The sequence below is a fragment of the Phaseolus vulgaris genome, chromosome 1 (genome assembly GCF_051622355.1).
Source record: "Phaseolus vulgaris cultivar YP4 chromosome 1, ASM5162235v1, whole genome shotgun sequence".
NCBI lineage: Eukaryota > Viridiplantae > Streptophyta > Magnoliopsida > Fabales > Fabaceae > Phaseolus > Phaseolus vulgaris.
The window spans coordinates 11,666,193-11,690,413 of NC_143498.1; the positions used below are offsets into that span (position 1 = coordinate 11,666,193).

The 24,221-nt window shown below is 35.5% G+C and overlaps 2 protein-coding genes and 1 long non-coding RNA gene across 8 annotated transcripts; 2 read left to right on the top strand and 1 right to left on the bottom strand.

The window, feature by feature from the left end:
* The first annotated feature begins 6,376 nt into the window (after nucleotides 1-6,376).
* On the top strand, nucleotides 6,377-7,167 carry LOC137815514 (uncharacterized). Its single transcript, XM_068618630.2, has 3 exons — nucleotides 6,377-6,445; nucleotides 6,571-6,663; nucleotides 6,781-7,167. The coding sequence occupies exons 1-3, from the start codon at nucleotides 6,377-6,379 to the stop codon at nucleotides 7,165-7,167; spliced, it is 549 nt and encodes a 182-aa protein (XP_068474731.2).
* A 1,907-nt stretch (nucleotides 7,168-9,074) lies between these two features.
* On the top strand, nucleotides 9,075-21,217 carry LOC137813550 (alpha/beta-Hydrolases superfamily protein). 4 transcript variants are annotated; one of them, XR_016519498.1, is made up of 11 exons: nucleotides 9,075-9,252; nucleotides 9,334-9,511; nucleotides 9,624-9,706; nucleotides 10,028-10,128; nucleotides 10,645-10,740; nucleotides 11,080-11,133; nucleotides 18,723-18,777; nucleotides 18,987-19,104; nucleotides 19,212-19,299; nucleotides 20,484-20,708; nucleotides 20,802-21,217. XR_016519498.1 is itself a non-coding variant. In XM_068615879.2 (11 exons), the coding sequence occupies exons 1-10, from the start codon at nucleotides 9,129-9,131 to the stop codon at nucleotides 20,690-20,692; spliced, it is 1,200 nt and encodes a 399-aa protein (XP_068471980.1). In that variant the 5' UTR covers nucleotides 9,075-9,128; the 3' UTR covers nucleotides 20,693-20,708; nucleotides 20,802-21,217. The 4 variants fall into 4 exon arrangements, 2 of the variants coding, with proteins under 2 accessions (XP_068471980.1, XP_068471981.1); XM_068615879.2 differs by having other exon boundaries at nucleotides 18,629-18,777; XM_068615880.2 differs by lacking the exons at nucleotides 20,484-20,708; nucleotides 20,802-21,217 and adding an exon at nucleotides 19,390-20,308 and having other exon boundaries at nucleotides 18,629-18,777.
* Nucleotides 14,282-23,223, bottom strand: LOC137813551 (uncharacterized). 3 transcript variants are annotated; one of them, XR_011081446.2, is made up of 4 exons: nucleotides 23,098-23,223; nucleotides 14,881-14,945; nucleotides 14,700-14,802; nucleotides 14,283-14,421 (listed from the first exon to the last, which is right to left on the bottom strand). It is a non-coding gene; the product is annotated as an uncharacterized LOC137813551 (long non-coding RNA). The 3 variants fall into 3 exon arrangements; XR_011081447.2 differs by lacking the exon at nucleotides 14,700-14,802 and having other exon boundaries at nucleotides 14,282-14,421; XR_016519500.1 differs by lacking the exon at nucleotides 14,881-14,945 and having other exon boundaries at nucleotides 23,098-23,188.
* Nucleotides 23,224-24,221: the final 998 nt, after the last annotated feature.

Sequence of the window (24,221 nt, forward strand, 5' to 3'; positions counted from 1 at the left end):
TTACATGAAACAGATTGATTCTTCAGAGCAGTCTTGGCACAATTTGAATTTTGTTCAATGTAAAATTGTGTTCAACAGAGAATTATAACAGAACCAGATCAGCTTAATATTGTGAGGATGAAGGATACAACTATGCTTAGAAATCAATCAAAAGTTACATAACACAAGATTTCAAGAAGTATGATCCTTTCTCAGGTTTTAATGAATGATCAGTTTGTTCACAATTCACTTAAACCATTATATGCAGCAACCTTGTTTATGATCAGAAATCTTCAACAAATCAGGAAGAACAGTTTTCACTTAACCCATAATTAACAGATTCAATTTAAAAAGAACAGATTTAGTTCTTGACAGAATTAAGCAAAAACCAGAAAAGAGTGCAGGGATGAGAATACAAGATACACACGTTTTTATACTGGTTCACTCATACAGAGCTACATCCAGTCTCACCTTACCCCAAGGTGGAATTCACTAAAAAACAGTACCAATCACTTACAAACACAGCAGTTCTTGAACACTACAAGAACAACACACACAATGCTGAAAAACCCTATTTCAGCACACCTTGCACTCCAAGAAACCCTATCAAGGAGTGACTAACACTTACACCTTTACAAAACAGAATAAAGGAAAGATTACACCTGAAAAGAAGATGCAAGAACTCAAAACCAGTAGTTCAATTTGCTGCAGAACTGCACCAGCACCTTCACCAAGCTCAAAGGTTTCCTAGAACAAGCACACTTGAAAATCTCTTTGGAAAACCTTTCAAAAACTCTTTCAATCCTTCTTCTCACATGGAAATTGTTTGATCTCTGTCAAAAGCGTAATTCCTCAGCACTCTTTCATGTGAGAGAGACATTGTTTATATAGAAAACAGTTTCTAACTTCTTTTCAAAAAACAGTTGAAAAGCAGTTAAGAAAACAACAGATTCAGTTTTGAACTTAACAGATTTATTTTTTAAAAACTGCCAACTCAGCTTAACAGAAATAACTGTCTGAGTGGTACCTTTGGTGCCCTAACTAACTTGTGAAAAACCTTTCAGCACACCAAAGAATAAACCTGTTCTTTCACAGTAAAACAGATTAAAGTATAACACACAGGCCAGCTCAGCTTAACTGAAATAACGAACTGAGCTTTCCCTTGGTGCCTTAACAGAAATTTAGAAAAGCCTTTTAACAGAGAAGAAATAAACAGATTCTTTCTCCATAAAACAGATTTATTTGTGTACTGTTTTAAAACTGTTAAAAACATTTTAAAAAGCTTTTCAAAAACTATTTAACGAAAGCCTTTTTAACAGAGAAGAAATAAACAAATTCTTTCTCCATAAAACAGATTTATTTGTGTACTGTTTTAAAACTGTTAAAAACATTTCAAAAGGCTTTTCAAAAACCATTTAACCACATCATGTGCTTGATCTAGACTTGGTTAGGCATCTAGGATAGGTTACACAGCAAAAGGCAATCATACACACTTACAAGCCTAATTACAAATGAATCTAAAAACCTATTACAATCTTCAAAGCACTCAAGCCATTTTCTTCATCAAACACACATCAAGTCTTGGTAGGGAAGAAGCTTCCTCCAGCTTCAACACCGTCAACTGAAGGAAATGTGATTACGATAAAGGCCGACAGAAAAATGGCCTGAAAATGTTAAGAGGGTAGCTTGAAGAACTGTAGGACCTACACTGTGGCTATCCAACATAGAGAACCGTGATGGATAACCGAGGTCGATGTCAGTAATGAGAGGCGACCTAGGCTTGTTGAGAAAGCTCATGAGAAGGTAATAAAGGGAAAATAATTCAAGCTCAGTACCTCACTTTGTAAGGAGTTAGAGGACAAAATAACCGATGTTATCTTAGAGAACATGAGCATCTTTGTGTGGTCATTCACAGACATATCAGGGATAGACCCAGATTTCTTGTGCCACCGGCTAACGATGGATGAAAGGTTTAAACATGTAGTCCAAAGAAGAAGGAAGTTCAATTAAGAAAAGTGCCTTGTCTTCCGAGAAGAAACTCGGAAGCTGCTAGTTGCTGGCCATGTAAGGGAAATCCATACCCTGAGTGGCTGACGAACGTTGTTTTGGCGAAAAAGGAAAACGAAAAGTGGAGAATGTGTGTAAACTTCACCAATTTAAATAAGGCTTGTACCAAGGACTTCTACCCTTTGCCAAGCATTGATTCTCTAGTTGACAATGCATCAAGATGTCGTTTGTTGAGCTTTTTAGATGCTTTTTCAGGGTACAATCAAATTTGTATGCACTCGAAGGATGAGTGTAAGAAAACTTTCATGACCGAGGTCGCTAGTTATTGCTACAAGCTTTGGCTTGAAGAATGCAGGGGTGACCTATCAACGGCTCGGGTGCAATGTCTAGGCATATGTGGACGACATGGTCGTCACCTCGAAAAAATAAGATCAACATGTTGCCGACCTTGAGGAACTATTCGCCACAATAGGAAGGTACAATTTGAAGCTTAATCCTGATAAATGTGTGTTTGGTGTTGAAGTAGGGAAGTTCCTCGATGCGAACCCGGATAAATGTGCAGCCATCATAGAGATAAGGAGTCCCGCCAATGTAAAAGAGGTGCAACAACTGACCGGACGAGTGGTCGCCCTGTCCCATTTTTTGTCAGCCAGTGGAGATAAGGGATATCCCTATTTCTAGTGCCTCAAGAAAAACAACCGCTTCATATAAACCGAGGAATGTGAGAGGGCTTTTGTCAAGCTCAATGAGTATTTGGCTAGTCTGCCAGTCCTCGATAAGTCGATTCATAGAATCCCTTTACAATTGTATTTTGCGATAACAGATCGGGCCATAAGCTCGGTCATTTTGCAAGATCAGGAGAGGATTCAAAAGCCGATCTATTTTGTGAGTAAAGTACTACAAGGTCCTGAGGTTCGATATTAGGCTATTAAGAAAGTTGTTTTAGTTGTAGTATTCACAGCTCAGCGATTGCGGCATTACTTTCAAAGTTTTACCATAGTCGTGATGACCGACCTCCCTATATGTAAGGTTCTTCAAAAGCTAGACATCGCAGGTTGGATGGTTTATTGGGTTGTTGAATTGTCTGAGTTTGACATACAGTACGAACCTGAAGTAATACAGGAGACCCTGAAGTCGCCCAGGATAACTACATAAGGGTTGTCAGGGGTAGATCATTTGGAGGTTCTGCAGATCAATCCAGTTCAAGGGAGAAGCTGATGGATTTCCTATGAGCTCTTCTTGGATGTTTGTTGAAGATGGTGCGGAAGCTTAATGGAGGAGATGAACAAGGTCCTCCTAAGAGGTGTGGTGACCTTGAAGGTGCATGAAGAGTGTGGAAATGGGGAGATTCAGCCAGCCCCTTTGAAGGTGGTGAAATAAAGATTAAAACCTAGAAGCTAAGCAAGAAGTAATGTATGGCACTAAATTGGCAGCATAACAATACTCTATTCAATCTTGAAAATACAAGGTGTAGGCTTCTCCTTTTATAGGCTAAGGAGGACCATAATGCAACCCTAATGCTAATCAAAATGAAATGCAAATTACATCACATGGAGCACATGGAGCACGTGGTCGGCCATGTGGAGAAACATTCTAGAATGTGACCAAATCTTTAGCAAATCTAGGTCAAGTCTCATGGAAACAAGTTTATGCTATTTACACCACAACTAATACTTAAGCTATCCTTAATGGGCCTTCATGTTGCTTTCTCTCCCATCCATAGTTTGGCCCAAGTCTCACATCCGTAGCTTGGTCATGGACCTAGTAATAGGTCCTAGACACTCTACCCTTCCTCCTAGACGCTCTCCCTTTAGACGCTCCACCTTGTGCTAGACGCTCTTCACTTTGGCCTAGACACTCTTGGTTTGGCTTTGGATGCTCATGTCTTGGCTCTTGGTCTCTTCCTCTCTTCTTCTATTTCTTCTAGAGGGTGGTTGGTAGTAATCATGGATTCTAAGGCTTCCCTCCCCTAGAGATTCTTGGATTTGTGAAAGAGATGCATGGTTATTGGATTTTTTTGAACTTTGGGATTTCTCTTCCTTTGCTCTAGCTAACTCATTGATTTTAGACTCATTTTCCAATTGTCTATATGAAATGAGTTGTACGTCCTTTGCAAGTTGTTTTAAAATAGATTTCATGGACTTTACATCACTTTCAATAGACTTTGCAGAATGAGAAGGAGAAGACATGGCTAGAGCTTTGTGTATAGAAGTGTTTTACTTTGAGAAAAATTAGGGAAGTTAAAGAAGGTAGTTTTCCAGGTAAGAGAGGTGAGTCACAATGGACTACTTAAATACCAAGTCTTGCCTTAGCCAAAAACTATCCCTCAATGTCTTCACACAAATCTTTCTCTTGGTATACCACTTAAAACACAATTAAGTTGGAGAAATCAAATTTTTAATGCAAGAAATAATGCAAGCTATCTAATCACCCAAGCAAAATTAACAAAGCTTATACAAGACAAAACAGTTTAATAAGCGTAGCTAATTAAAGGCAAAGAGATGCAATTAAAACAATTAACAATTGTTAAGCTAGATAGTTCTAAACTAGTCGGCCCTAGGTGAGGCTTCTTGGACACTTGGAGCCCTTGAAGACACACTCACCGTCTAATTGCGTAATTAAACAAGTAATTAACAAGAGTTAAATTGCAAAGAAATTAGATGAAACTCCCTTTGTTGATTTTCTATTAGCACTTCCTTTGTTGTCTCCTCTTTGTTGGGCCCTCCAATGTATGTGGTGTATTTAGAAAGTGTTTGTTTCTCCTCCTTGCCTTTGTTCCTCTTGGAATTAGGTAATTAATTCTTCAATCCAGCACCTATTAAGCAAACTAGACTCCCCTCAAGTCAATTCCCACTCAATCAAGTACCAATTGATAATTAATCCACCACCAAGCTTAGAGGTCAAAGAATTAAAGCAAGAAACAAATTAATTTGAAAAACAGTACCACACAAATGGAATTAAATGTGACAACTAGAAAGAGTTTCAATGAAATATAAGACAAGCAAATAAAAGGTACTCAAAGAAAGGATGGCACACAAAATGGAACCTATGGAATAGCACTAGATTTGATTTCAAAATAAAAAACAGCTCCACTGAAACAAATTGTTGTGGTCCAGAAAGCGTGATTTTCACAGATTTATGCTGAGCTGGCCTTTTAATATTTGCTTCTGAAAATTGATATTCAAACAGATCAAGATCTCAACAAATTTTTGGCGTTGGTTTCACTCCAAACGCATGCACCATTTTTTCTTAATAAACTTTCTAAAATAAGTGCTCAGATTCGCCAGTTGTAGCGTCAGGATTGCATACTGTTTTTGTAATATTTATCATTTTTTTTTCTATTTGTTTTTTGAACTGATTCTTTTTTTTGTCATCTTGATAACACCTCAATCTTGCAAAATCCAGAGGCTCAGAAATTTCTTATGTGTATTTTATTTTTCATAAGCAAAATCAGCCAAAACAGAATGGTGTAAAACAGAGGATTCTGTAAATCTGGAAATAATAACAGAATGATATACCAAAGGAAACACAATGGAATTAGTGAAAGGAATTTGTGTGGATCTAACACACAAATATGAACTCAAACTAAAAAATAAAAGGCACCAAAGGATCAAAAACACAGCAGATTCAGATCAAGCATTTATACCAAAAACAAGAAACAAATAAGCCAAAAAAAGTACTACTAGGATTTTATGACATTTTTGGAAGAACATGACTAGACAAAACATATATAGATTCAGAAATTAAAAGACTCAAATGAACACAATATGAACCAATTAAAATTGCAATAAGGACTCAAATACCTAAAATAAAAACAGCAACACAAACTATATGGAATCCTACTGAAAATTGCACAAAGATTGCTCAAGAACAATTGAACAAGATGCACTGATTGGAAATTCCAAACAGCACACCAATTCAAAACGAAAATTAAAACAGCAAGACAATATGGAATCAAAATGCTAATCAAAATGAAATGCAAATTACATCACATGGAGCACATGGAGCACGTGGTCGGCCATGTGGAGAAACATTCTAGAATGTGACCAAATCTTTAGCAAATCTAGGTCAAGTCTCATGGAAACAAGTTTATGCTATTTACACCACAACTAATACTTAAGCTTTCCTTAATGGACCTTCATGTTGCTTTCTCTCCCATCCATAGATTGGCCCAAGTCTCACATCCGTAGCTTGGTCATGGACCTAGTAATAGGTCCTAGACGCTCTACCCTTCCTCCTAGACGCTCTCCCTTTAGACGCTCCACCTTGTGCTAGACACTCTTCACTTTGGCCTAGACACTCTTGGTTTGGCTTTGGATGCTCATGTCTTGGCTCTTGTCTTTTTATATGAGATTGTGCTTGGCCCTCTTCCATCAGAAGCCATCGTTCGATGGTCCAGAAAACGTTGAAGGTCTCGAGAATAACTATTTGTGAAGATCTCAAAGAGGAATGTTCCGAGGTTCTGCAGTCAGGGTTGAGGAGACCTGGTTGACCCCGTACAAACGGTATCTCGCCGATGGAATGCTGCCTTTTCATACGTGAGGTATAGATATCTTGTGTCCTTTCCCTTTGGCCATACACCAGATGAAGTACTTCATCATTGTTATTGAGTACTTCACCAAGTGGATTGAAGCTGAGTCAGTTGCACTAATCACAGTTCACAAGGTTCAACATTTTGTATGGAAGAATATTGTGTGTCGGTTTGAGATTTCGAGGCGTTTACTATCGAACAATAAAACTCAGTTTGCTAGCTAGTAACTGGGAAAACTGTGTACAAAACTTGGGATAAAGCAGATCTTCGCCTCAGTGGAACACCCAGAAACGAATGGGCAAGCCGAGTTGGCCAATAGGGTCCTGTTGAGGGGACTAAAGAAAATATTAGAGAAAGCGAAGGGGAATTGGCCAGAAGAAGTTCCAAGAATCTTGTGGTCTTATCACACCACCCCACAATTGACGACGAAGGAGACACTGTTTAGTTTGGTATATGGATCAGATGCCATGATACCAGTTGAGATACAGGAAAATTCTCCCAGGTTCCAAAGTTTTGTTGTTGAAAAGTCTAATGAAGGAAGAAAGGTGAATCTCGATTTGCTGGACGAGGTACGGGATTATGCCCGTATAAATTCAGAAGCTTTAAAGAGAGGAGTGGAACTACAACACAAGACTAAGTCGAAGCCTTGAAAATTTAAGGTTGCCGACTTGGTGATGCGGAAGGTACACCCTTACCAGATTGAGACAAAATGTCTCCAAAGTGGACTAGCTCGTTCCGAGTAATTGAGGCATTGGGAAACGACGCATATAAATTGGAAACTCTGGAGAGTGGAGCCATCCCACGAACTTGGAATGCAACAAATCTCAAGTTTTATTTCAGTTGAGGTGCATATGTATTTCTTTTCCTTTGAATATTGTGTTTTTGTTTGAGACAACACTCTTTTTCCTCTTCGGGGGTTTTTTAATGAGGTTGCCTGTAATAAATTTGTTCTTTGGAAATACTTGAGATGAGTAAATGTCAAATAGTTGAACCATCCGATTATACACATGGTAAGTCGGGCTAACTCGATGTGTGAACGATCACCCGAGTCTAGGCGCTCTCTGAGATGAATAAATAGTTGAATCATTCGATTGTACACATGGTAAGTCTGGCTAACTCGGTGTGTGAACGATCACCCGAGTCTAGGCTGTGAGATAAATAAATAATTGAAGCATGTGATTGTACACATGGTAAGTCGGGCTAACTTGGTCTGTGAACGATCACCCGAGTCTAGGCACTCTGTGAGATGAATAAATAGTTTAATCATCCGATTGTATACATGGTATGTCGGGCTAACTCGGTTTGTAAACAATCCCCTGAGTTTAAATGCTCTGTGAGATGAATAAATAGTTGAATCATTTGATTATACACATGGTAAGTCGGGCTAACTCGGTATGTGAAAGATCACCTGAGTCTAGGCGCTCTGTGAAATGAATAAATGCTAAATAGTTGAATCATCTGACCATGTGCATGGTAAGTCGGGAACGATTATCCGAGTAGGCACTTTGCGAGGTCAGAGAAGTCATGATAGCCGGCTTTTGGCCAGATTTGCGAAACAAAGGTATACAAGCTAAAGTTGAGTACATGTTCGCTTTGGACACGAGAATATTGTGCATCGAAGGGTTAGTTCTCTGATTAAGTAAGAATTCCACAATTTTTCATGCTTAGTTATGCCTAAGTAGGTTAGATTTTAGTTATACTTATTGCTTCATGCACAATGTCTAGAGATGAGTTAATATAAGTTGTAATAAGGTATTCTTGTATGTATAAGTGAAGGCATTTGTAGTAATGTAGGATAAAATTTCCATAAGCGGTAAACCCTAAACCCTGGGTACCGGAGATACCGAGAGAGCTAAAGTTTCAAAGGTTCGATATTGTTCAGTGATGAAAGCAATAAGAAAGCTAGAATTAAATAAATTTTACAATCATAAATGAATTATAATGTATTGAAGACTATTCTAAATGTTGAGATTATATTCTCACTGATGAAAGTTATTGAAGGAATGTCTATAAAAAGGGATTCAAGACCCCAGGTAAAGGTATGTTTTTTCCTAAGCCCTACACTGATATATTTATAGTTTAAATGTTCTCATTGACTTGATCGTTGGAATGTGAGTAGAGTCCCCTTTATCCGAGTGGAACAACATCTCAGAGTACCAATTGAAGACAAATCTGAAACAAAACTCACCAATTCAATATAACCGAGATCAACCGACGAGAACAAATATTATTATTAATTTTATATATTTAATATAAAGTGCGTTATTTCAGAATATTTATAAAAAAAAATGTTGGTAATTCTTACTAAAAACATAACTTAATTATTAATATTCTAACAAAATAGTTTAACCCGAATGATTTAATTTTTCATTAGATTTCACCGTTATTACAAAATTAAAATTTGGATGAATTGTTTTCAAAAGCAGCACGTTTTGCAGGAATCTAGTTGGCAGTTGGTATTTTGACTTTGACATCCGCGTCTAAGAAAGTCAAACCGTCCGTCTGACGTGGCATTAGCCGCTTCTTATCCGCCACGTGCTCCCGCCAAACTCCTATAACAGAGCCTGAGAACAAAATCCATTTTCTAATCCCCTACATCTCCTCCGCAACGATGCCGTATTGCGCCGTCGGAACGCAGCCATCCTTCCCCGTCGCCGACGCGCACCTCGAGAATGATTTCAAGATATTCTACAGAACTTACGGTGGCGGTACAACCAAAGTGCTCCTCATTATAGGTCCTTCATCATCGCTCCTTTTTTTTTAATTCCTTTATAATTTTTTTCTGATTTTATGGAGATTGAACGAACGTTGGTCAGGGTTGGCGGCGACGCACGACGCGTGGGGCCCACAAATCAAGGCCCTGACAGGAACCACCGTCCCTAACGACGACGACGACGACAACGGCAAAGAAGGCAATGGCGGCATCCATGTATGCGCGTTTGACAATCGTGGGGTGGGTCGGAGCTCCGTGCCTGTGGAAAAATCTGAATACTCGTGAGTTGCTATATTCTAGTAACGCTGGGATATTGTGCTTCTTCATTCGGAAATTTAAATGAGATTGTTATCGGCGAGTTTTAACTCTTGGTGTGGTGGTTGTTGGGTGCAGAACCGAGATAATGGCGAAGGATGCAATTGCTTTGTTAGATCATCTGGGTTGGAAAAAAGCCCATATTTTTGGGCATTCGATGGGTGCGTGCCTAGTATTTCCTTTTATGCATGACAGAGTTGAATCCTATTTTGCATGAACTTCTTAAACAAGGGCTTGAAGGGGAAATATACAAGAAAATAAAATGAATTTAGGTGTTTTAACTTATGCATATATGTCAGATTGAACTTTTTACAGAAGTTGGACAACATAGCTTTTATAAAAGTTAAAGTTCATAAGTTAGATTTTGATTTATGAGAAAATTTTAATTCATTTTATCTTTTTCTTTTCTCCAATAAGGACTTATCGAAAAGTAATTCAAGCTTGGCCTTTGTGTAATTTAACTACCTTTCACTGCAAAACAGGAGCCATGATAGCTTGTAAAGTAGCAGCAGTGTTTCCTGACAGAGTCCTTTCCTTGGCGTTGCTCAATGTGACAGGAGGAGGTTTTCAATGTTTTCCGAAGGTATTTAATTGTTCTTATGATCTTTTGGAACCTCCAAAGTGGAGGAAGAAAATCAGTTTTCAGAGATGGTATGAATTTCAGAGAACATTGAACTGCTGCCTTAGAAAACTAAGGTGGTTGGTTGATAAACATCCCCTGATCTCTCATCGTCATCTTGCACTGATTGATGACTGTATCTTGAATATCTGCTGTTTATCTCTTGTCTTCTTTAACAATTGAAACGAAAGAGTTGAAGAACTATAATAAATTTCCATGAAGTTGACTCTTGTTAAAGGAAAAAAAAGTAAAGAAAACAATATAGACCTTAACTATAAGAAAAGGAAACGGTAATTTTCAGACTTTAGATGCAGCTATTTTAAATTGGCCATCAAGATATTTCACATACCTTGATATATATATATATATATATATATATATAAAAGATACATGTACAAAATGTTTAGGCTGGTTTAAATTTTAGGCACCATACCATACCTCAATACCTATTAGGTGGCTTACTCATTTAATGTTTTGCAGTTAGACCGACAAACGTTATCTGTTGCTTATCGTTTCTTGAAAGCTAAGACTCCTGAAGAGAGGGCTGCTGTTGACTTGGACACCCATTATTCCCAAGTGAGAACCTTTTCTCGCTTTTGTTCATTATTTTCTGTTAATCAATAACAAGTTGTCTTCCTAACCTTTCTCCCCACTTTTTTAATTCCTCTGATTCCACGAAGTGCATTGAACCATAACTGAAACAAAACTAAGTGTGGATTAAAAAAATTGAACCTCTCGATATGTAATCCTATCAAAAAGAGTCTTGCTCTTATCATTAATATTAACATAGAGACGAAGGTTATGTATTTCTTGTCTTGAAACAACTCTGATCTACAGTTATTGATATCTTTAGAGATTTTTATTCATTTTTTCCTTGGGATGAATCTTAAAGATGAATTAATGTATGGCTTGCAGGAATATCTTGAGGAATACGTTGGAACAGATAAGAGAAGAGCTATCTTGTATCAGGTACAGTATTCAAAATAAGCTTATCTTAATTAAGTAGACGTTAAGAGTTTATTAGTTTGTATTGTAGCTGTGTGTTAGTCAAACAGAAACACACCATACACATTTACAAAGACTAGTGAAAGTTACACAGGTGTTTGCGCATCCCTGTAAGTAAATAATCCAAAGACATGTGTGCATATACTAGTATCAAAGTTTTACAATTCAAACCTGTCATTTATTGTTTCCTAAGTTTCACTTAGAATTCCTAAGATGAACTGTAGGACCACGCATGTCTTATGATTATTTTTGCACAGTGTGATATAAGGGTATATGCTTGCACTGAGAATAAGATAAGGGAGGTTTTGATACAATTGTTACCAAAAATTAAAAGAATTTGCATCACAATGCATAGAGTTAGAGGTAAAGTGAATAGAAAGAAAAGGTGAACTGTGAATTTGTATTGATTATTGAGAATTCGAGAATGTCAACGCTCTCCCCAAAATGAGTTTCCAAAAACCTCCTACTACAGTAATAACATTGCTATTTATACACTGTAATTGCCTAAGTGAATGACTTGTGGGTGTCTATACAATGCTTTGATTGACGTGACCTGACCTGAGAGGAACTTGAGTATTATGGGGTGCTCAAGTCACAGACGGAGTAGTATTGAATGCTTGGTGGAATATTTAAGTGTTTAGTTCTGTTAAAATTCCAAATAGAATTGTTGCAAAACTTGGGTAGGTTAGGGATTGGATCAATTAAAACAGGAAATTAGGAATTGAAAACGTAACAAAAAAAAACAGGATGAAGAGGGGTGCCACAAGTAATGTTTGATAAGCCTAAGGATGATCGTCACAATAATCAGTTCATTTCTGTGTTCTCTTTCGCGTAGACTAGAATTAGAGAAAGATTCAATCTCTGAATTTTTTTATAAAATCACAAGATACAGGGAAGAATCCAAGCAAATAAATATTCTCACTTTTTGTCAAAATATCCATACTTTTTTTCTGATTCCAAAATGTTTTAATACAACTTTAGTTTCAGAGTTTTACCTCATTTTTAAGTAATAAAAGAAACTAAAATAAAATCCCTAATCACAAATAAAGTTGATTTGACCTAGTGGTTGGGTAAACACATTTTAAACTTGTGGTTCTGAGTTCAAATCCTAACTTTGATAAATATTTCAAACAATTTTATGTTAGCTCTGCAAGCATGTTATACATGTAATCAGCCGAATCTCCCCAAAGTGTGTTGGGCCTTCCATAATTTAGCAATAGATGAGCCACCTTATGCTGCAGTAAAAGGACATAAGTCAAAAACATTAAAAGGTTCACATTATACTCACATGGAAGATCAATTTTATAGGCATTGTCATTGATCTTTTCTAGCTCTCAAAATGGCCATCCCCTCTAGGTTAGATCTTGGATTTTCTTGGTCAAGGGAATCTTTGTTCCTCATGTGTACCCATACCAAATTGGTAGGCTCAAAGACCACTTTCTTTCTTCCTTTGTAGGCTTGTTTAGCATAACCTTCAATTCTTTTCTCAAATTGTGTCTTGACCTGCTCATGCAACTTCTTGACATATTTTGCTTTAACCTACCGAAAGTTATCTTTAAGTTGAGAAATGTTCGATAAATGTATCAAATCCAAAGGAGTCAAAGGATTAAAACCGTAAACAATTTCAAAAGGTGACATTCTAAGTAGTACTATGTACAACCCTATTAAGCAAATTCAACATGTGGCAAACACTTTTCTCAAGTTCTAAGATATTTTGTAAGAACAACTCTAAGAAAAGTAGAAAGAGTTTTGTTGATCACTTGAATTTCTCCATCAGTTTGGGGATGGCATGCAGTTGAAAACAACAATTAAGTTATGATCGTACCCCACAAAGTCCGCCATGAGTGACTAAGAAATTTGGAATCATGATCGCCTACGATACTCCAAGTAAACCATGCAATCTTACCACCTGCTTGAAGAAAAAATCGGAAACATGATAAGATCCATCTACCTTCTTGCGTTCTGTGAAGTGAGCCAAAACATGTCAACCACCATAGAATTTAGTACTTTCCTCCCTTAGATCAAGGAAAACCTAGAACAAAATCAATAGAAATGTCAATCCGAGGATGTTCAGCTAGCAATGGAGTAGACAAACCATGTTGCATAACCCTCTAGCCTTCTTGCATACAAGACATTTATCACAAAACTTATTATGCATGTCATGCTTCATGTGAGGACAATAGAAATGGTCATGCAAGATGTCATACGTCTTTTGTACCCCAAAATGCCCCATTAAGCCCCCATTATGTGGCTCTCTAATAAGCAAGTCCCTAACTGAACCCTTAGCTACACAAAGTCTCTTGCTCCATATCAAATACCCATCATACCTAAACTACCCATAAGATGAAGTATGAGAACTTGTTTGATATTTATTAGAAAAGTTAGTATCATGCTCATATAATTCATTAATGCAATCAAAACAAAGAAACTTAGTTTCAATGGTAGACAATAATGCATACCTGTGGGAGAGTACATAAGAAATCACTTTATTCTTACCTTTCTTATGTTTGATCAGATGCAGAAACTGTTCAAGAAATTCCACCCACTTGCCTCTTGTTGAAGTTTCCTTGTCCTTTCTTAATAATTTCATTAAGCAGTGCAACCAAAGTGCTAAAATCTCTAACAAACCTCCTACAAAAGCTTGCTAAGCTGTGAAATCTCCTTACCTCACTTACATTTTTTGTGGTTGGTCAATTTTGAATGGCTTTCACCTTCTTTGGATCAACCTGCACTCCTTTTGAACTAATAATTAAACCAAGAAAAATAACATGGTCCATAAAAAACACACATTTTTCCATGTTAGTGTATAATTTCTACACCTACAATCCATATCTTGTTTTAAAGGATGTTTTCCATCATCCCCCCTCCATAATCCATGGCACCTACTTCTTAAATCAATTTTTTGAAAATATGCAAGATCATATACTTCGTCTAATAAATCATTTAACCTGGGAATAAGGTGCCTATACTTGATGTTGTTTAGTGCTCTACAAGCTATGCACATCCCTCAGGAACCATCCTTTTTACGCACCAAAATGACTTGAACAACTCATGGGCTCATGCTCTCTTGCACCCATCCTTTATTCATCAATTCTTCAACTTGAGTTTAGATCTCCTTGGTCTCTTAGGGTTGCTTCTATAGGCTGGCCTATTTAGAAAATATTCTCCAAGAATGAGATCAATGTGGTGTTTAATTCCCCTTAGAGGTGGTAGTCATTTAGGTGCTTCATTTGAAAACACATCCCTTAAATCCTGCAAAAGAGAATTGACGCTGAAGAAAGATTAATTTGATTAGAATGGTCAACAACCAAATTGTTGTTTTTGCAATAAAGTAAATAAAGAGGTTTACTAGCAATTAGTAATTTCTTCACTTCACTCACTTTCACTAATCCAATAATTTCTCTCTTAAGTGTTTCACTTTTTTCTTTGCACTCCTTTTAGGTTTTTCACTCAGCTTTGTTTATGTGTTTCACTCATCTCCCTTTTCTCTTGCACTTTCTTTTATATCAATTTCATTTGGTCTCACACACCTCTCTAGGAGATAAGGGCTTGAGAATTATCTTGTTGTTGTGCATGAAAGAGATCTTGTTGGGGCTTTGGTGTCAAACTGTCGTGGCCTCCCTTGAGTTGCCCCTATTGGAGGATCATAGACTCAAGGAAAAATAAAAACAATAATAATAAAGAAGAACAAAAAAAAAGGATGAATAGTACCGTGAATAATACCGCAAGTAGTACATGTGAACAATACTCATAAATAGTGATGTGAATAGTACACACTACAAAAAAAAACACAAGGAACAATACACACGATTATCTTACCACTCAAACCTTGCTATGATACCAAATGATAAATTTCCAAATAGAATTGATGCAAAACTTTGGAATTTAGGGTTAGGAATTGTAATCAATTAAAACAGGAAATTAGGAATTGAAAACATAATAACGACAACTTGGATAAAGGAGGTTCCACAAAGAGTTTGAGAAGCCTACGGATGATTTCCACAAGAATCGATGCATTCTTGATAAGATGACAAGATATACAGTAGAACCTTAGCTGAGAAATATTCTCACTTTGAGAAGCCTGTAGATGATTTCCACAAGAATTAATGAATTCTTGATAAGATCACAAGATGCAAGGAAGTACCTTAGTAGAGAAGTATTCTCACTTTTGTCAATCATTTCACTATACCTTTTTCTGATTCCAAAATGTTTTAATATAACTTTAGTTTCTGAGTTTTGCCTCATTTGTTAGTAATAAAAAAAATCCCTAGATCACAAATAAAGTTGATTTGACACTCTATTTGTGAGGCTTACAAAGACTATGTGATATCAATCTTCACATTAATACTCAATTTCAGGTTGCGGATATTCTTACCTAGGCTATTCCTCGCCCACGCCATTTGTTTCTTGTTAGCAAATGGATGCCCCTTGACCGGTTACATCAATAGAGCATCAATTTGAGGGGAGGTGTGAATCAAGAATGATTTTTCTCCTTAATTATATTAATTTTTTTTCCTAAGAATAGGCTAGACAAGTCATGAATTGATTTCTTCTCCCCAATTGTATATAATAATATTCCTAAAATAGGCTAGACAAATCAGGCAATAGGATATTTGTATTTATGAATAGTACTTATGTGTAAATGCTCCTACCATTGTTTATAGAACAAATAAAAATGTACAAAGGCATCTAGCCATTTTCATTGACACCTCTAGGACCTGTTTTTTCACTAATCCTTTCAACACCCAAAAATCAAACTCTTTTACCAATTGATGTGAAATAAAATTTTGCATTTCTCCACCATCTATTAGCACTATTACCCTTCCTGCAATCACTACTCCCCATAGTTCAAGGGACCTCCTTGATGTGAATCCAACAACACTATGTAATGATAGTTGAAATTCCTTCCACTTCTTCTTTCTCCTCTTCGAAGACCATAACTCCAAACTGCTTTTTTTTTGCCCATAGGCCATCGCAATCTTCTACACCCACTTCTTCTTTCTCCTCTTATAAGACCATGATTCTAAACTGCTTGTTTTTGCACATATGATCTTGACTAAACTTGTCGTTTCATCTAAAACATTCTCCTTTATTCATCTTCACTGGCACTTCTATTAAGAAGTGGACTATAAGCCTAACTCAACCCCATAAAACCGGCTCATGAGGTGAGGTTTGCACCCACTTATATACAATGAAATGTCCTAATTTCTAGTCGATGTGGGATCTCCAACACACCCCCCTCACGCCGAGAGTGACAGCTCGTGCGTGGGATAACATATTATGTGTGGTCCGATAACGACCCGATAGCGGGTGGCCTGATAAGCCCAACAAACACTCGCTAGGATAGGTTCGAAATGACTCTGATACCATATTAAAAGAAAAGAAAGAATAGGGTAAATCCCTTGTGTATATTGAACACATAGGGTTATGTTTATATAGGAAAAGAAACATATAGGCTAAGCCCATTACATAAACATGAGATATCTAACAATATCTATAATATCGCATAATATCTAATTATATCTAATAATATCTAACACATATGATCTTGACTAAACTTGTCGTTTCATCTAAAACATTCTCCTTTATTCATCTTCACTAGCACTTCTGCATTTGTCTGCCTTTTATATTCTCCTTGTTGCATCCCTTGCTTCAAACCTTCCATTATTGACAGCTTTGGCGTTGTATCCAATAGATCACTTCCTCCATAAGTGTCCCCTTGCCTGGTAAAACTTTTGTTGATGTTGCCCACACTATTGTTGTGTATCCCTCCAAAACTCCTCTAAGAATTGGCCTGCCTAGTCCCAGTATTTACCATCAGTTTTGTCACTGCCATGTTCTTATCTTCTATCATAAATGCTTTTGTTATGGCTCCAGCTAATCTTGGTTCATATAATTGAACTTCTGCTCGGATATCTTCCCTGAGGCCATTCAAGAACATATCTATTCAATCTTGTTCTATACCATGTATCGTTCCAGCATATTTTTGAAACTGGTCTACGAAATCAGCCGCTGTACCGTCCTGTTTCAGCCCCAACAGCACTGCAAAAGGGGAATTTGCAACAGCTGGTTGAAACTTGTCTACAGCAGCATTCTTGGAAACCTCCTAAAACCAACTTAGTGCCCTACCTTCCAAAGAAAACAATTCTTCTTCCGTCTTCTTGTTCTCTGATGCTCCTCTAGTTTGGAAGTATCTCTCCAATTTGTGGACCCAAGTATACATGTATTTCTGCCTGCTAAATGAAGGTATCTACAATCTTTTCCAATGATCTAGCAACTCCAGGCTAACCTGCTCTGCTTCTGATTTTGCTGTGTCACCTTTGATCTCTGAACTTGTTATCTTCAAGTCTCCTAATCCTCCTTGCATCCAATATCCATCTTCTTCACCATGTTTTCCACCATTTTTTCCAAACTTCGTAATGCCTCTGTTAGAATCTTGATTCTGGCTAAAAGTTTCCTGCGTTTTAACTGCAACTTCCATTTTCTCTTGCATCAATTCTTAATACCCATAGCTCGATGTTCAAAGCTTTGATACCAGTTGATGCAACTGGTTTCAATAATTCAAAGAATTTGCACCACAATACATAGTGGAGGTTAAGAGAGGTAATAGAAAGAAACAGTAAATTGTGAATTTGAATTGTTTACTGAGAATTGGAGAATGTCAGAACTATCCCCAAAATGAGTTACCGAATCCTCTACTACAATAATGACATTGCTATCTGTATACTGTAACTGTCTAACTGACTGACTTGTGGGTTAGTTGGCTTTGTTTTCTTTTGTTCTCATTTCTTCTAGAGTAATAGGCCCCATGTTCCCAATAAGGTTAGTAGGAGACTTATAGAATGAAGAGAAATGACTAATGAGGGATTTTCAGTTAACCATTCTTAATCGTTTGGCATTCACCTTTCCAATTATTCTAAATTTGGGAATTTTGGAGAAAAAATTAATAATTTCAAGTTGAATATCTTACAGTAAATTGGCTTAAGTTGAATATATATAACTTTAAGATCTTTAATTATTCAATCTATAAAAATTGACTCGACTTCATTATACATTTTACCCACTTTTAAGTTTTCAACGTATGTACATTTTTCGTTATCCACATACATTGTGTTCTATTAAGGAATACATTGATCAGTAACTCTCTACATCACTCAGGTGAAATCTAGTTTTTATTCCTCTTCTTTTTCTAATGATATTCGAGTAGAATTTTAATACTGTAGTGAGTAGTTCATTTTTCAAGGTTATCTTTGCGAATACACATTTTATTAGTTAACCCTTCATTTCATTTACCTTTTTTTTGTTTTGGACATCCTAATAAGGGGAAGGAAAGTAACCTTTTAGTTATTCCTCTTGTCTCAACCCAGAAACACAGTGTACCTAATCATTATTCTGTTCTTCATAAATATTTGAAATATTTTCCCTTATTTTCGTAATTCCCCACCACTGTCTCTTTCAGCAATATGTTAAAGGTATATCTACAACTGGGATGCAATCTAACTATGGTTTTGATGGTCAACTCAATGCATGTTGGACACATAAAATAACTGAAGCGGAGATTGAGGTGATCAAATCTGCGGGTTTTCTTGTTTCAATCATCCATGGCAGGTTTGTACTGTGTTAGTAAACATTTATGTAATGCTGCTCCATAGGAATGTCAATTACAAAATATAAATGGGAATTGACCCCAGGCTATGCACAGATCATTCAGACACAGAAATTGTTCATGAAATTGAAAAAAAAGAACACTGTACAGTTACTCAACTGATGCATTTTGTAGTTTTACCTAATGATGGAAATATTTTCTTCTCGTTCAGGCATGATATAATTGCTCAGATATATTATGCAAAAAGACTTGCTCAGAGGCTTTATCCAGTGGCTACAATGGTAGATCTTCATGGAGGTCATCTAGTAAGTCACGAGCGGCCTGAAGAGGTATGATTTCCATCTAATATGATATATTATATTCTTGGTGATTTGAGTTAATGACATACTGGCCTCTAAAGTTGCATTGGAAATGGACTAAAGCATTTCTAATTCAGGTTAATCAAGCACTGTTTGATTTGATCAAGGCATCAGAAGTGAATATGAACCCACATGATTGGACTAATTTGCCAAAGAAACAGTCTTGTAAGTATTCTGCACTGAAGGTTATAGATTTTATTGCACTTGCTAATTTAGCATGACCTCTCACTACTATGCCATGACTGTTTTCTGTAGCTTGGTGGGTTGTCAGTGTGAGGTAATAATGTCTAAGCTCCAAGCAGAGATAGACCCACGTTCGTGGGTAAGGGCAGTGTTCCCACTCAATTTACCACTATCATACATGATTTTCCATTTTTTACCCCAGAGCCTTAGAAGGTTTGCCCTAAAACAAGGTCCCTGGGTAAAAGTCTAATTTTTACAAACGACATATAATTTTATTTTTTTTCGGACTTCACCCTACTCCTACTCCTCCCTTCTCAGTAACAACTAGCTAAACCCAATTTCATTTACAAGTGTCAACTGATATTTGGTTGCGTACACGATTAGATGATTTAATTATCGTCCAACGGCCACAGATCTTCACAAAGCACAGAGACATGTTTCATCAGTGCATATCCAGTCGTAGTTGGGTTTAAAGATGAATTTCTTAGAGATGAGCTAGCTCTCATTCACAGCAAAAGAAAAATTGTGTTGCTTTCTGTGAAAAAACTAAAGAGTATCATGACTTGAAAATGCCAAAAGATTAACTGGGCAAGTTGACCAAAAGGATTCCTCCACTGGGCCAAAAGGTTTCCAGGTCTGTCACTGGCTCCCAATTAGTAAAGATGTGGTGTGCTATCATATGCTTCCTTATTTGAAATACAATACATATATTACACTAACTACATTGCAGGCCCGTGATTAAGCAAGAGTATATTAGAAGGGGTTGGTATGGGTAGAAGTTGGTTGGACCCAGTTAGTGGTAGTCTTTCTATTATAGGCTGTTAGTGTCCAACTCGCTATGAAACGGGAAAAACTGTATACTCTTTAAACCTGGGACTTAATAGAATTTGAAAGTTGTGGGGAGTGGATCCAGACCTCTCAAATCTCTGGAGCAATGTATCATTTTCATTGGGAGATTTTCCCTATTATTCATTCAATAAAATTTCAATTCCTTCACTGTTTTTTATGTTGGTTCTGTCACAATATATTCTTATAAGTCTAGGCTTACGGGGCTCAAGTTGCAATAACCTATCTGTATGATATTGGAGAAGACGTGTCGCTCAAGACAATCTTTAGGTGTACACTTTTTTTCCTAATAAGATCTACTTTATACTGATCTTGTACAGGGTTGAAAGAGAAAAGGGTGTTGATTAGAACAAACAATCAGGCTGGAAGCAATGTCTCCCTTAAATGCTACGTGTTAGAAAAACTGCATATCTTCCTATTATACTTCATTGGTCTCCTTGTGCTAGCATTTGAATATGGAAGAAAGCTTCTAAGAAGGTTAAAACCAGTTCGAGTTGGAGGTTCCACCTCGTATACCGAAAGTCAATGACTCTTTTTGTTAATGGGTACCTAACTATGACTATTTTCTTTTCTGCATTTATTTAATTACTTATCTTATAAAGATTTATGAGGCTAAAATCCTTAACTCCTCGATGCAGGTGCGTTTTGTGTAATTTGATAAATCTTCGAAGTGAGAGAGATAAATCCTCGAAGTGAGAGAGATCACAGCAAACTGAGTGTCATGCTCTCAGCAAACTGAATCTCAAACAGCCAGAAAGCATAAATGAGAATCCTGGAATTGTGCAATTTCAGGCATCACACTAAAATATCCCATTATTAGCATATGATAAATTCCATGTGCTCCGTAGAGCCAATAAAGCGGATGGACATCCACTTTCCTTTTTGTACACTCTAAGATGATATATTTGATCAGAATCTAGCCCTGCAAATTCTGCTCCACAATGTTTGATTAATGTATAAAAATAAAAACTATAAAAACCAAATCACACGAAAAAACGAGTGAGATGTTTCCGCCCATTCTTCTACCAGATGATTTAAACACAGGATTTTCTAATTCTTCGGCCTCTTAGCAAACCTCATTTCATTTTCATAATTGTTCACAACATCTATATCCTTTATTTTCGCCCTTTTATGGAATGTTTGGTTGAATTCAGGATGCAGAAAATTTATAGGATAGTTTTACTAGGTACGTTTGATGATAAAGTGATAAAGAAACAGAAAAGAGAGTTAAAAACTAGGTGGGTTCTATTGATTCTTTATTTCTGATTCATTTCTACTTTTCTCTCTATCTCTTCTTATTCCTTTTTTTCTTTCTTTCAAACTAACAGCTTTATTTTTATCTTGTTTCCTTCCAGCAACATTTTAATAATTAATAATGCTTGTAAACATTCTAGCAACAATTTATATTTTAGTAAGAAATACGATTTATTTTATTTGACTCAACCGAGTAACTTTGAGATTGATGTTTCTAGTTGTTTTCCATCTTTGGAATAAATATTTATGTGCACTCGTGTTACCTTGTCAAAAAGCTTACAGTCATTTTATCTCAAACAGCAATGGCAATGATCCCAACAATGTCCTCTCTGAGGCTGAACACATTGCCTTTATATATTTTTGGTTGGTATCCAAAGTTTTTTGTTCGAAACCAATTCAAGCAACTTCAGGTTTCTACAATTTGGCTTGATTTCTTACTCATTCAGGCAAGTCTATAATTGTTTTAGCCAAGTTTATGTATTTAACAGATAAAGAAGTATCCTCTTATCTCTTGAAGGGAGCAGACTCAGGACTTTATTATCTAAAAAACCTAAAGCTTTAAGAGACAGCTATGGATATTATCTTATCTTCTAAGCTATGTTGATTTCTGCCCGGATCTTGCTCCTTTGAGATTGTCGGTTGACTACACAATCAATTCCTAGCTAAAAGGCTTGACCTTCAACAAAATTTAATCAAGACATGGATTGCTTTTCTAAGTTGAGATGTTTAGTATCCAGACTTCATGGCAAAGATGTCAAATTCTTTCCTTATCTTCTATAAATGTTGGTTTGACAATTTGGTTTAAGCCAGCGTATCAACAAGAGGATTTACCATTTGTTTGAGATAAAATGGTTTAAATTGAGAGTTAAAAAAGTTATGAAGGTGCTTTTTTATTCTTTTATTTAATTTCACTTAACAGTTTTACACAGTAAAAAATCTTGCAGCAGCATCATAGAATTGTAAAATATGCTTTTATATGATAACTTAATCACATTGAATTAAAATTGAAAGACTGAAAATAATATTTAACAACACATGAGAGACAAAAGTTCACTAAGATTAATTGATAAAATTAAGAGACCAAAAACTAATAAAAAAATTACTAAAAAAACAAAAGTAAATTTTTGAAAAAGAAAGAAATTCAAAGCATAATTTATTAAAAAAATTACACGATATTCATAATTCATGTAACAATCTACATAATGTTGCCACGTCAATCTACCTAATATTGTTTAGACATACCTCGTTTTTTTTCTTTATTAGTGGATCTCTAAAAAATTTATGCCAAGAGAATTGAACATGGCGTACCAATAAAGTTATTTTCACACTATAAATTACACTCAATAAATGAAGATAAGGTGTTTAACTACTACACCCACATCATAACTTCTCTAATACCTATAATTTTTAAAGATGGAAAATAACTTCTAGTCAACAGGGAAGCAAGTTTTTCCATTCATGAGAAAAATGTTCAACTTTCTATAACTTTTTCTTATCTACGGTGAAGTCAACTTCCTCATTCATGGAGGAGGAATGAGCCTGAATTAAAATATTTCACACATCCTTCAGTTTTTCTACATCCGAATAAAAAAGCTCTTGAAAAAATGATTTATTCGTCGTATCGTATGAAGTAGGAATGTGCACGATAATGAATATAAATTAATGGTGGAGAAAACGTACCTGGTAGCTGGGTAGCTGGGTTGGTTTGTCTGAGACAATGAAGAGTTTGAAGAGAGAAGAAAGGGGAGAGAGAGTATGTTTGATATCCAATAATTTGCTACAAAAGAAAAGAAGTTCTAAGCAAATATTCCGCTGGAATATGCTCAGTCTCATGAAATTCTAATTCAGTTGGAGGGTCCAACCTCCTCCAACTACCCAATCGCGTTAGGAAAAACTAACTTAATACGTCTTTCAACTTTTATTAATAAAATACACGTTCAAAGGGCATGCATGGGGAAATTTAGCTAAATTTATCTTAGAAAAAATATTATATAAAAATTAATTTTATAAAAAAATAATTAATTAATATACTAACTAAATTATATATTATTTTATAAATTAAAAAAATTATTGATATTTAAATTAGTTTATTATTGATAATTAATTTTTAAATTAATATCTAATTATAGTTATCAAAATTTTAACTACCAATTAATTAAATTTTTAGTTTCTAAAATTTGTTAGCTAATTAGATATTAATTTAAAAATTATTTATTAATAATAAAAATTAATATAGATATCGATAATTTTTTAGTCTATAAAATAATATTTAATTTAATCAATATAATAAATAATTATTTTTATTTTTAAAATTGATTTATATTTAATGAATTATTTTACTTTGGATCAACAAGACTTAGTATATTTTAGAAGAGAAAACAAAATATTTTTATAAGTTGAAGTTAGTTTTATATATAAATGTTAAAACATAGGAATTTAGAAATACATATATGAAAGAAGTTAAAAAAATGAGTTTATCTATAAATTAATTTTAATTTTTGAAGAAATTTGTTTATTTATTTTTATCTTCTAAAATTTGTATGAAAAACTTGTTTAAATATATCCCTAATTAATGCTTTATCTTAATTTAGAATATCTTATAAATTACATATATTTAAGTATTGTATACAAAAAATTATTCCAGTAAAGATTTTAATATAAGTATTTATTTTATTTTATGAATTCTACAAATATATATTGACACTTTAATTTTTTTTTTAATATCAATTACATGAAATATTAAAATTTCAAAACATCGTTTCAATTTCATTTAATGAATTTAATCTTTGTATATGGAATTCCAG

Excerpts from the sequence above, each read along its gene's own strand:
- LOC137813550 (XM_068615879.2), top strand. The coding sequence starts at position 9,129 with ATGCCGTATTGCGCCGTCGGAACGCAGCCATCCTTCCCCGTCGCCGAC. Across the intron at positions 10,129-10,644 it reads GTTTTCAATGTTTTCCGAAG|TTAGACCGACAAACGTTATC; the intron begins GTATTTAATTGT and ends AATGTTTTGCAG. Across the intron at positions 18,778-18,986 it reads GTTTCAATCATCCATGGCAG|GCATGATATAATTGCTCAGA; the intron begins GTTTGTACTGTG and ends CTTCTCGTTCAG.
- LOC137815514 (XM_068618630.2), top strand. The coding sequence starts at position 6,377 with ATGGTCCAGAAAACGTTGAAGGTCTCGAGAATAACTATTTGTGAAGAT. Across the intron at positions 6,446-6,570 it reads TCAAAGAGGAATGTTCCGAG|ATGAAGTACTTCATCATTGT; the intron begins GTTCTGCAGTCA and ends GCCATACACCAG. Across the intron at positions 6,664-6,780 it reads TTCACAAGGTTCAACATTTT|ATCTTCGCCTCAGTGGAACA; the intron begins GTATGGAAGAAT and ends GGGATAAAGCAG.